An 11,493-nucleotide genomic window follows, 5' to 3' on the forward strand; every position below is an offset into this window, starting at 1 on the left:
TCCTTCCCACTCGCCTTCCCTTTTCTCATTCTTTTTACGAATTGGAATCACGTGAAAAGATGTGTGTTGGACACGTTCGCATGCATGAATTCTCTCGTCATAATTTTCTCGTTCGCAACGATAATGGTGCTTTCTCGAAAACTAGTGAAACACGTGACGTCTCTGGAAATATCAACGTGCGTTGGTCTCGAAAAAAAGAAACATCTCGTTTGTCTTCTTAAGAATGGGGGAGAAAATTTCGGAGGTAGAAATTAAAAGCTTTCTTAAGACGAACGTGCTGGGATAGCATAGGGAGACAAAAGAAAAGAAATAGAAAAAATATTTTCTTGCGCAGAAAGATGGGAAAGAAAGAAGAATATTTAATATTACAGCACTATTTTTATTAATATACCAGATGTCTCGTTTTAAACGATATTACCAAACATCTCCGACCCTATTTATTTTATAAACAAATATTTGAAATAAAAAAGTTGCTAGTTTTTCAAAAGGAAACGTAATATTTATTACAGCTATTTCATAGAATGCGCTTTTGTCAAGATACGGAAGTCATAACAATTTTTTTCAATGGAAATCAATATTTTAAATTCAACAAAAATTGTAGAGAATATCAATACAAATTCAACAAGGATCTACAGTGTACTATGTCATCGATACTTCATAGAGTTATATGGTCTCTTCTAATATTACTAGAATATTATTATTCTAATATTATACGAATATTTATATATATTATTTACCTATAATTATTATAATAGTAGTATTATATTAGGTATACAACTTTGCTTCCGCGTAACAGGGAACAGACGTAGGGTAACGCGTTGGCATGTAAAATAAAACTACTGTAGTCTTAATTTCTTAGCTTTATTTTTTTTTCTTACTTCCAACTCTTTTCTTCTCTTTAATTTCTTCCTCAAGCCCAATTTCACGTAAAACCTTTCGCCCTTTTTATCGTCCTACATCTTTTTCTTACTTTCTTTTTTTCGGAAGAACTCGATCACCGACGTCTCGGGCATTACGTGATCTTCAAGAAAAGCGGGAAAACGAAAAACGAGTTAAAAAAATAAAAAAGAAAAAAAACATCATAAAAGAAGAAAAAGAAGAAAAAGTCCTGAAGGTAAGCTCGATCACCCTTAAAGCCAAGGGACGAAGCCGTTCGCGGTAGGATTCGGGCCATCGTCACTGCCCTACGAGTTCCCCATCTCCGTTTGGCACGACTCGAGCGCTCGCATTAGGGAAATGAACTGCTGGTTTTTATGGTCTCTGAGAGCTTCTCGCATAGAGAGAAAGAGAAAGAGAATATGAAGGAAAAAGGCGAGTGGCAAAGGATCGTATAGGAAAATAGAGAAGATGAGTATAGAAGAGAAATAAAGAAAGAAAGAAAAAAAAATAGAGAAAAATAGAGGAAGAGAGGGAGGGAGGAGTAGAGGAAAGCGACGGTGCAGAAATGGTACGGTGTAACGTTCTATTTCGTAGAGAACTGGAATGAGAAAGTTGCCATTCTGTCGGAGTGGTGTAGGAGAATTACCAACTGGCTCGGTCGTTCTCTCTCTGTCTCTTTCTCTTATTCGCTGACTTTCCAACCCTTTCCTGTTTCCTTGATAAGGGTGGATAGAGACGGAGGGGTTTGTCGCTCGGGATGAACCTGGCAGGGCGGTAAAGTCTAATTTCGGTGTAAATTCCGGAGAGTTTTATTGCCTTGAGTCCGTGGCTTTAGCCTGCCACCCTCGAAATCTCGTTCGGCTAAGCATATATTTATGCGCATACCCGTTTCGAAGCATCTCGCCGAGCCCAACGTTTGAGACGATAATAAAAAGCGATAATTTCGTGCTACGTACAGAAACAACATTGATTTATGTAAAGGAATGTATCTACGTGTATGCGTGTATGCATTTTGTCAGGTAGGGAAAAAGAATATCTTCGAGTTTTGAAATTTGATGTAGCTATTTTTTGTCACGGTAATCCGTAATTGTCTGGTGACACTACCAACTGTAATAACCGTAACAATCAGAACTGTGACGTTTGAGAAAGTCTGTAATGAAAATAATCATAATAATAATCCTGGTTGAGTCTTCTTACTACCGCGTTTCTTCCTTCGTTTCGTGAAAGCAAGGAAATAAAACCATAGTGGAAAATTCTCTCAGCATATCCATCGTCCAAGGCTAAAACGAGGACAGTCACTATCATTTTGAACGGATTATGCCGGCAGATTTATTTTTACGAGCGGCCAAATACACTGGCCGATGTCGATCTCCTTCTCCTTTTCGTTCTCCTTTTCAAGACGACGAACCGATAACGGTTTTGTCGATTTGCAGGGAACGCTCCGATCGATAAAATACTGCTCTCTCTTACTCTCTCTTTTCCCCTGAATTCCACGAGGGAAGCTATTTTCCATAACGTGCGTTTATGCTCGACTCCGTGTGTCTATAGAGTTCTTCGTAACGGGCGTTACTCTTTAAAATGGTTTCGCATTTAAGTAGATTTTACGGTGTCTTGTGGAAGTTCTCGTCTTCCGTTGTTGTAAACGTTCATCACCTTGTACTCTTTACCTTCTAAAGCATATAAACGTTAACTTATAAAATATCTTAGATGGTTATACTAACTTATAAGATGAAAAATTAACGAGCAATAACTTAATATTATATCAAGTATATAATAACGTAATATTTCGTTGATAGGCAATGACGATAGCGACTACGACGAGACAGAACAGTTCATCGACGAGTTACCAAGCGATAGAACTTCAACGACAAAAACCGGCGCCAACGTCCGACGCATAGTCTCTCCTATAAGATGAAGTAGCTAAAGTACGTTCGTCGAGATAAGAAACGATTTCACGGAGGTGAACTCCACGAGATAAGAACTTTACCAAACGACGGTGTAAAATATATTTGTAAAGTGAATGGTCTACGCTCACGGGGTGTGAGATGCAACCGAATGAAAATAAATCATTCGTTCGGAGTACTTTCGATTCTTAATCGTTAAAATGTAATACCTTTAAAGGGACCACCAAAGAATTTAAGCTTTACTATCGGCTTCTCTCAAATCCACGAAGAAGAAAAAACCTGGTAATCCTTTCTGTAAGATAAGACGAATTTTATTAAAGTCTGGATCCTTCTTAGATCGATTTAACCGATCTATCTAAATGAATTTATCAAAATTGTTTTTAAAGGCAACTTCTTTTACTGGAAATTATAGTAATAGGGTATCACCACAAATCTAAATCAACTTGATCATAGATATGATACAAACATTACTTTTAAACTTAAAAGTATAAATAATTGTGATTTATTTTTATTAAAAATAAAAAGATAAATAATATTACATCATTGCTTAAAAATTATATTAACTAAGCAACTTATTTGGCATAGCAAATCAAATATCATTAACATTTTTTAAATGGATTTAACATTCAAGTTTGTTCTACATAATATAATTTTTATACTTATTACCATAAATTACTCTAGAATTTATATTGCATCACCATATAATCATTTCCTTACCGATACCATTGTAACTATAACTTGACTAGTAATAAAATATACTAAATATTTATAAATTCCTGTATAAAGTGATACGTATTAGTTTTCACATTTTATATAAATTTATATAAATAATGAACAATTAAATAAGAAAAATATTTCTAATATAAACTGCTATTAACTAAAGTAGATATTTATTGAAATAATGAAAGCTTCTATTTGCTACAAATGTTCCTGTTTCTAGTATGCGAACACATAAAGAACTACCAATTTGAACGTATTGGAGAGAATTTAATACACAATTTAAATTAATCCATAATTACCTATTTAAACCAGCAATTAAAGGAATAAATAATAAAATTAAAATAAGTAAAATAGAATAAAATAAAAATAACAAATGAAAAGTAAAATAATATTAGTAAATTCTATTACCACAAGTATTAGACCGGTCTTCTTATAATTTTCTCAGCATTGCTCTTGCAGTTACCGCTTCATCCTATTTCATAGTTCCAACTAATCAGGTTAATTTCCTTGAACCTGCAATAAATACAAGCATCAAAGAATTATAATTATTGTTCAATTGAAAAAATTATAATTATAATGAACTATTAACTATACTGAATCTTATTATATTTTTCCAAACATTTAACATAGATTATGTAACTACCAGTAATATTATCATTAAAAAACTTAAAACAAACCAATTTAAAAATATAAACAAGAAAAATTCCATTATATCTGTAATACTTTTTCCTCACATCATTTCTGAAGCAGCAAAATATTACTTCTTTCTTGATCATCGTACCTAACCTAAAAAACGAAATACAGCATTTATTAATAATATTTAGCAAATTAAAATAAACCATAGTAATTAAAAGCTTACAAAAGAAAATATACCACAAAAGATTAAATCTATATTAATATTTGATAGGATTCAATACTGTAAATTAAATTGTATTGCGTAGCATACAAAATGACGATATCGCAATAAACGATTTCATTTCGATTATCGATCGAGATTCGAGTATAGAATCGAGCGCCATGTACGGCGCTTATACGATCACTTCGTATGGTCTCTCCCGCTCCTATTCATTACAACATATTAGTCAGTTATTCGATTCTTTTATGAGTACGCACTATCGTTATCCAATTGCTAAAGGATTTTTTAAAATTAATAATTATAATAATTATTAAAGTTACCATATCAACTAACGTTTAACGTAATTGTTACACGAGAATTCGTATTAATAGTTTTCCCGCAATTTTTAACTCTAATGTTCAAGCGTTTTAAACGAATAAATAGTTTTCCTGAAAGTTCCCTAGAGCAACCAACATCTATAGATCAACCGGATGCATTTGCATACGATGCGATGTACAGCTACAACAAAACCGATCAAGACAAATTCAACTGTGAAGACACGACTAGTTAATAAATTCGGAGCGAAGGTGAGATTAAATAAAATAATATAATATATATTATCGATAATATTCACGATCATGCGTGTTTTTCTATTTTTATTTATTTCGTATATTATATATGAGACTCAGGGATGGAATTGTTAAAGATTACATTTTTATAAAACTACGTTCTCGAACAATATTTAAATTAATCGTTTTTTTTGTTTTACGTTAAATTGAAAAAAGATTACAAGTGTCCCTTAGTGAATGCAAATTTGAATCGTATTGTTCTATAGTCAGCATAATATGTGTAAAGACGCAACTACATCATCGCATGAGAATTTCTTGATGAGTGTCAACGATATTTCAGTTTTCCTCTTTTCATGCATACATGTAACACGTACATGTATACATATTCTTATATATATATATGATACAGCTTATTACGATTTTCGTAAATAGAATGATCGTTTCCGTTTTACATAAACGTCTAACTAGTCTGCATTATTTTCGTTGAAAATGTAGCAATAGTAGTTCGTCGTTCAATATCTATAAGTTTATTCAATTTTTTATACGGATGACGTCAAAAGGAACGTGACGAGAATACAAGATATCGAAAAAGAGCGAGAGAGAAAAAGAGAGACATTTGTCATCGATCTCGAGACTAATTCTATTTCCATAAAAGTATCGAACTCTAAGACTATCGAAGTATAAATCTCGATATTTATCGAACGAGATGGTCCATATATGGGAGTTTGAATATTACAAAATGATGATGAAAATGCAAAGCGATTCAAATGAATTCTAACAAATATATAGAAAGAGTATTGTAGATATTTTAACAAGACTAAAGAATAAAAGTCAAAATAACAATGGAAACTAATAGAGAAACGTTTTCTTACGGTAAAACGTTTCCTCTCGAAAAACTTTTTAGCAAAATTTCTCTATCCTTAAACAATGGAGCCGAACCTTCTCGAGCATAATACTGCAATTCCGTATCTCTGAAAACGAACGGACGAAGAAAAAAAGGAGAAGTAAGGAAGAACACAAAGCCAAACACACAGAGAAAGAAAGAGAGAGAGAGAAAGAATGAGTGAAAAGTACTCCGAGGAAGAAGTTCCAAAAACTTTTCCTTTCTTCTCACTCTCATTCTCTTTCTCTGTTTCTGTTCTAAGAAATCCGAGAGCCGAGTTTAACGAAGGAACTTAACAAATTTTCACTGAAGATCCTTAAAGACTCCATTGGAGTATATAAATCGACGATACCGCACAGGTTAAGCATGGATTTTCACGTTTTAAGACCTCAGTGTTTCACTCCTTCCCTCTCTCTCTCTCTCATATTCTTTGGCGTGGTAATCGCGTCGCCATCTTGTTTTAACGATTTAAGCGCGGAGTTTTTGGACGGCGAAGGTGTACGATGTACGCGCTAACTCAAAAGAAAGAAATAAAGAGACTGAGGAAGAGAAAGAGAGAAATAGTGAGAAAGGGAGAAATAGTGAGAAAGAGTGAGAAGGATAGACTAGGATCTCATCCCGATGAGTCTGTTGGATATTTCAGTCTACTAGTCGCACCAGTGGACGTTAATACGCGTAGCGTAGAAGCGGCCGGTAGCGGCGAACAAACACACATATTCTGACTATAGATATTCTTGTTCGCTCTCGCTTAAGTGCATTAGTGTACTCTTTCTCTCTCTCTCTCTTTCTCTGTCTCTTTCACTCTTTCTCTCTTGGCTCTGCCATATCTATTATTAGTACCCAGTCATTGGAGTCGGTTCTCTCTTCTTACTGCTGACAACGTTACCGTAGTAGTGTTCGAGATACGCGGAAAAAAAGGTGTACAGAAAATTTTCCTTTTCTTTCTATATAATTCTCTTCTCTCTCTTTCTCTCTCTCTCTCTCTCTCTCTCACTCACTCACTCACTCACTCTCTGTCTCTTTTTGTCTCTTATTAATTTTCTTTTCCTTTCTTCCATATCTTCTCGTCATTCTTGAACTTACGCGGGTGTCACGACGTAAGAATATCACTCTCTCGTATTCTTTGTCGCTTCGCCGCATCGTCTTTCTTTTCACGTCGGACTAATCACGACGACCGAACAATAGTCGATAGAAGAAACGAACGAGCGAAGAAGCGAGCGAAATAGCGAGCGAGCAAACAACCAAGCGCGCTTCTTTCGACACCAAAGAGCGGTGACGCGTTTCCGTAACGCGCTTTTGCTAGAAAAGCGTTGTTTGCGCTCCAAGACGTGGATTTACCTTTGCCGATACTTTCAAGGATCTTTAAAAGGATGATCCTCTCACGTTCTTCACTGTAAGTTTAATCCCCCTACGTTTTTCATGCTCGTCTATCTGTCCTTGCTATTTTTTCTCTTTTTCTCTCTTTCTCTCTTTCTCTCTTTCTCTCTTTCTCTCCCTTTTTTCTTTTTTCTTTTAGTTTTTATATGTCTGCCCTTTTCTTTCTCTTCTTCTCTTTCTCTCTCTCTCTCTCTCTCTCTTTTTGGCTTCGAGACTTTCTATACACAGTAGTATATGGCATTGATGAACGTTTAAAGTCAAATGTCGTGGTCGTCATCGTCGTTGAAAAGAACCTTCGTCCAATTCGAGAAATCAACGTCAACGCGTGTACCACTCGCTTACGCGCGTCGGTTCATTAACCATCATTACTGGCGCGAAATTCAAATAGACGCTTTTGTCTTGTTCGAAAAAATAATATACGATCTTCATCAATTTTCTCGAGATTTTTATTCTCACGGTATTTTTCTGTTTCTTATGAAGCAATATTAGAGTATTGTAGAGGTAACTCTTTTATTTCGTCAAAGTATATTTTACGTGCGAACGAAAAATATGATTTCGAAGTATGAATGTAACTGTGAAGGTATGTATATATATACATATATATGTTACATATATATATGATAGAACACGAATACATACAATTGTTGGGAGAATTCAAGTAGTTAATAAAAACAGCTTGGGAAAGAAAGGGAATGTCGAAATAATAAAACAACTACCTATTCTATTACGTGCCGTTATTGCTTTTTTCGCCCCTTTAAATCCCTATGTAATTGTTTGATATTAACACTAACCGGTCACGTATTATAACGCGTACTTTAATTTATTGTTTCTAAAATCTGGTCACGAATTGGTGTGTTTCCCTTTCTTTAACTGTAACAATTAAAATGTTATCTATACCGTTTCAATCGATTTAATTTTAGTAAATGATAAAACAATGAAATTTTAAAAATTTGCAATGTATTCACCATTACTAAGTGATTTAAGTTTAAGCTTTAAATGAAATTGTATATTATGAACAATGTACGTTTTTATGTTTTTTTAGATGAAGGATGCAATTCAGTCGAAAGGAACTAATAACATAAATAGTACTAAGACTAAACCATCTTTAGAGATTTATCGACCACCAGGTAAATTTATTAATTCATTAATCATTTCATAATGTTAATATATTTGTTGAATAAATATTTAATTCATCGTCCATTTATGACTCAAGACATTTTTTAAAAACTTCTTTCGTAACCTTGATAGGTGGAAGAACGGACGGGACAACGGCGAACGTCACTAATCCAAGATTGAACGTACATGCTAAGGAGTTCACTATGAAACAGAACGATTCGCATCCTTCTAAGTGAGTCCGCGTTACACACAGGGACAGACCTTAGAAGACGTATAAAAGAAATGCCGGATTTGAAACCTATATTATAACGAAGAAAAATCGCGTTATTCTTTTTATCTATTTTAAGATACAATCAAATTCACAAGAGGGCATGTTCTCTTTTGCTCAAATCGAATTCAAACAACAGAAAACGATTGAAAGCTCGTACCAAGGATGCATACGAATCGATTAAAATAGTCAAATGAATCGTTTTTGATTCGTGCTGGCCTGGTCATTGATAGTTTTAAATCGAATATGAGAATGCTTGTATGCACGTAGAAAATGTATACGTGTGTGGTGGATGTTTCGAATGAAAACTAAAATACTTTCTCTCGCTAGTGAAACGTTACGTTACTTATTTATATTCAACGTCGTACGTTAAAATTTTGAAGATCCGAATACCGTTCGACGGTTTGATTTAATCATCCTGATGATGCAATGAGTAAGAAAATAATCATCCGATGGCAATCTACTTTCTTAGTTTTTTCTTTTCGATGCACGCGTTATGTAATTGCAGGAATACAAATTAACATATAGTTTGACATTTAAATAGACTGACATTTAAGCGGGCATGTCTGGATCAGGTCTCGGACGAATGCTTCAGAGCGTACCCCGTATTATCTACAGCACAGCAAATCGAGTGGGAACGTTCATCGATATCTTTACGCTCAGCAACAACAGCAACATCAACAACAACTGCATCATCCCTTACATCAACAGAGACATTCTCATGGTAGCCATCATTCGAGTTCGTCGAGACAGGGACATCCTTTGGAAACGGTTGCTTCCAGCGGAAATATCTTACACGTAAGCTCGATTAGATAACACAATTGACAAGTTTTCTATAATATCCGATCAGAAGCCAATTTGATATATTGAAAGGTTTGGAATAACATGGATTAGAAAAGTTATTGTCTTCGTCTGACAGGGTACAAATAGAGTTCACTTCAATGTGGACCACAATGAAGGGAAATCTAGCACACCGAAAGTAGGAAGACTTACGAAGTCTCTATCATTCGTGTCCACTTACGGTTTGAAACGTTCGAAAAGTCTGAACGCTGCCGATGTTCTGGCTGCTAAAGCAATTAATATCTCTGATGCTTCGGAATTAGGAAAGTTTCCGTGCCCGGTTCAAGACACTCTCTTAAGAGCCATCGATGGTAAGTGACGTCAATGTCAAACTTCTATATTTTAAGAAATATTATCGTTGGGAAAAAGTTTGAGAAAATGCTCATAAAATATTCGCCCTTCAGATCCAAATCTATTGAATGCACGTTCGCTTATGGAACTCGTACGACATATATTAGAACGGACCGTTGAAAACCGTCGATATGCAGAACCAGCTGCAAAAATTTGCATCACTATTATAGAGGTACCAATTCGAACGTATATTTCTTTGAATATATAATCTAATCAAATAAAATTCGTTTTGTACTTACGTTGATATCTTATTATCCAGAAAGAAAGTAACGAGACCTTCTTGGAATCGCTCTTGAACATATGTCAACAATGGTACCAAGATCGTGCGAGAATACTTCGAGATGAGTCAGGTTGTCACCGTTATTCGGCCTTCATGATGTTCCTCAACGAGATGTACTGTCAGGTGTGGAGAATGTATCTTCTACTGAATTGATTTGTGTCTTCTAGTAGCGACTAACTAAACAAAAAAAGCAAATCAAATCCGTGTCTCCTGAGTAACTCTTACAGGTACAAAAAAAGCTTCGCATAAAAAAAACTCGTTGAATTCATAGCATTTATTACCTGCGGCAAGTAATTGTTCCTTGTTTCAATGGCTTACTTACCAACATGCTGTGCAACCTTGTTTAACTCAAGAATGTATATGCGAATAATAGGTATGTATTACGTTTATCTATGTAATTATGTTGCACTGCAGCTGAAACGACGACAACTTCAACTGAAGACGCAACAAGAAGGAGTTCCACCGGGCCGTGTACTTCTCACGTTACTCTGGAAATGTTGCCAGGATTGTTTGCAGCCTCCGGTCGTAAATTCTCTCGCCGAGGTAAGAGTAAACAATTTTTTTTTATTTGGATGAAGGTGAGATACAAATAATTCTATTTATTAAAAAAAAAAAATATATATAGCGAAGGAAAAAAAGGAATATGGACATTTTATTACTACTATACGAATACTTTTGTCCCTCACTGTATATATTGATGTTGGTAATTTATTTAAAAAAAAACATACAAAAAAGTATTTCTTATAATTACAATGAATGTAGGAATATGCGTATCGATCTATGCACATATTGCATTAATACAAATATCGTTACTCACCTTCGTTCAGCTCATCACACCTTGACCGAGTAGTAGTGATCTACTTATCTCAATGTCATAACTTCATGATCTTGATACGTTACTTCGAATTCCCTATTCACTGTAGACGGATTGTCTCTTCTTCATTCTCACTTGCATTGGTAAGGATCTGGATGTTGAATTACCAGCACAACTTCAACAACTTCTTGGAAGTCTACGAGACGCCTTTCTTGCTGACGAGACGATTCTTCCATCCGTGAGGAAAACGCTTCTACAATTAATAGAACTACATGCCGCTCATTGGCAATTACCAGCGCCAGCAGTCGTCTACTATTACCCTGGATCGACTTCCAAATGATCTTTGTTCTTTTTATTTATTTTTTCGGTCTATCCATCCATCCACCTATACATCTATCGATCCATTGGTCTTCACATTTCTTTGTGTGTATGTGTATGTGTGTGAGTCTGTGTGGTGCGTGTGTGTGTGCGTTGTCAAAGCTCGAACTCGCGTACATGCGTTCATTCACATTTTATTTTTTTCTACTCGATTGAAAAACTTTTCATGGATTGATTCTCTTTTAACGGACCATTCATTCTATTTCTCTTTTTCTCATTTCCAATTTCTCTCTACTTTCTTTTATAAATCATGACAGACGTGTACGATACATATACATA

General features: G+C 34.9%; 1 protein-coding gene and 1 long non-coding RNA gene across 6 annotated transcripts; one reads left to right on the forward strand and one right to left on the reverse strand.

Annotated features, from left to right (window-relative positions):
• Positions 1-362: 362 nt before the first annotated feature.
• Positions 363-4,493, reverse strand: LOC122522294. 2 transcript variants are annotated; one of them, XR_006305025.1, is made up of 5 exons: positions 4,363-4,493; positions 4,181-4,289; positions 3,912-4,016; positions 2,993-3,075; positions 363-2,549 (listed from the first exon to the last, which is right to left on the reverse strand). It is a non-coding gene; the product is annotated as an uncharacterized LOC122522294 (long non-coding RNA). The 2 variants fall into 2 exon arrangements; XR_006305026.1 differs by having other exon boundaries at positions 4,377-4,487.
• A 150-nt stretch (positions 4,494-4,643) lies between these two features.
• On the forward strand, positions 4,644-11,310 carry LOC122522293 (CBP80/20-dependent translation initiation factor). Of its 4 annotated transcripts, none has more exons than XM_043643222.1 (11): positions 5,221-6,708; positions 6,976-7,183; positions 7,425-7,747; positions 8,210-8,294; positions 8,416-8,515; positions 9,127-9,349; positions 9,471-9,702; positions 9,796-9,914; positions 10,002-10,145; positions 10,437-10,565; positions 10,946-11,310. In XM_043643222.1, exons 3-11 carry the CDS (start codon positions 7,730-7,732, stop codon positions 11,174-11,176), a joined length of 1,281 nt encoding a protein of 426 aa, XP_043499157.1. In that variant the 5' UTR covers positions 5,221-6,708; positions 6,976-7,183; positions 7,425-7,729; the 3' UTR covers positions 11,177-11,310. The 4 variants fall into 4 exon arrangements, with proteins under 4 accessions (XP_043499156.1, XP_043499157.1, XP_043499158.1 ...); XM_043643223.1 differs by having other exon boundaries at positions 7,648-7,747; XM_043643224.1 differs by lacking the exon at positions 7,425-7,747 and having other exon boundaries at positions 5,223-6,708.
• Positions 11,311-11,493: the final 183 nt, after the last annotated feature.

The sequence above is a fragment of the Polistes fuscatus genome, unplaced genomic scaffold (assembly GCF_010416935.1).
Source record: "Polistes fuscatus isolate 324 unplaced genomic scaffold, CU_Pfus_HIC Scaffold5, whole genome shotgun sequence".
NCBI classification, from domain to species: Eukaryota; Metazoa; Arthropoda; class Insecta; order Hymenoptera; family Vespidae; genus Polistes; species Polistes fuscatus.

Bases quoted from the DNA above. Each gene is read 5' to 3' on its own strand.
- LOC122522293 (XM_043643221.1), top strand. From the start codon at position 4,830: ATGCATTTGCATACGATGCGATGTACAGCTACAACAAAACCGATCAAG. The intron at 8,295-8,415 runs GTAAATTTATTA...TAACCTTGATAG, and splicing joins AGAGATTTATCGACCACCAG to GTGGAAGAACGGACGGGACA. The intron at 9,703-9,795 runs GTAAGTGACGTC...TTCGCCCTTCAG, and splicing joins TCTCTTAAGAGCCATCGATG to ATCCAAATCTATTGAATGCA.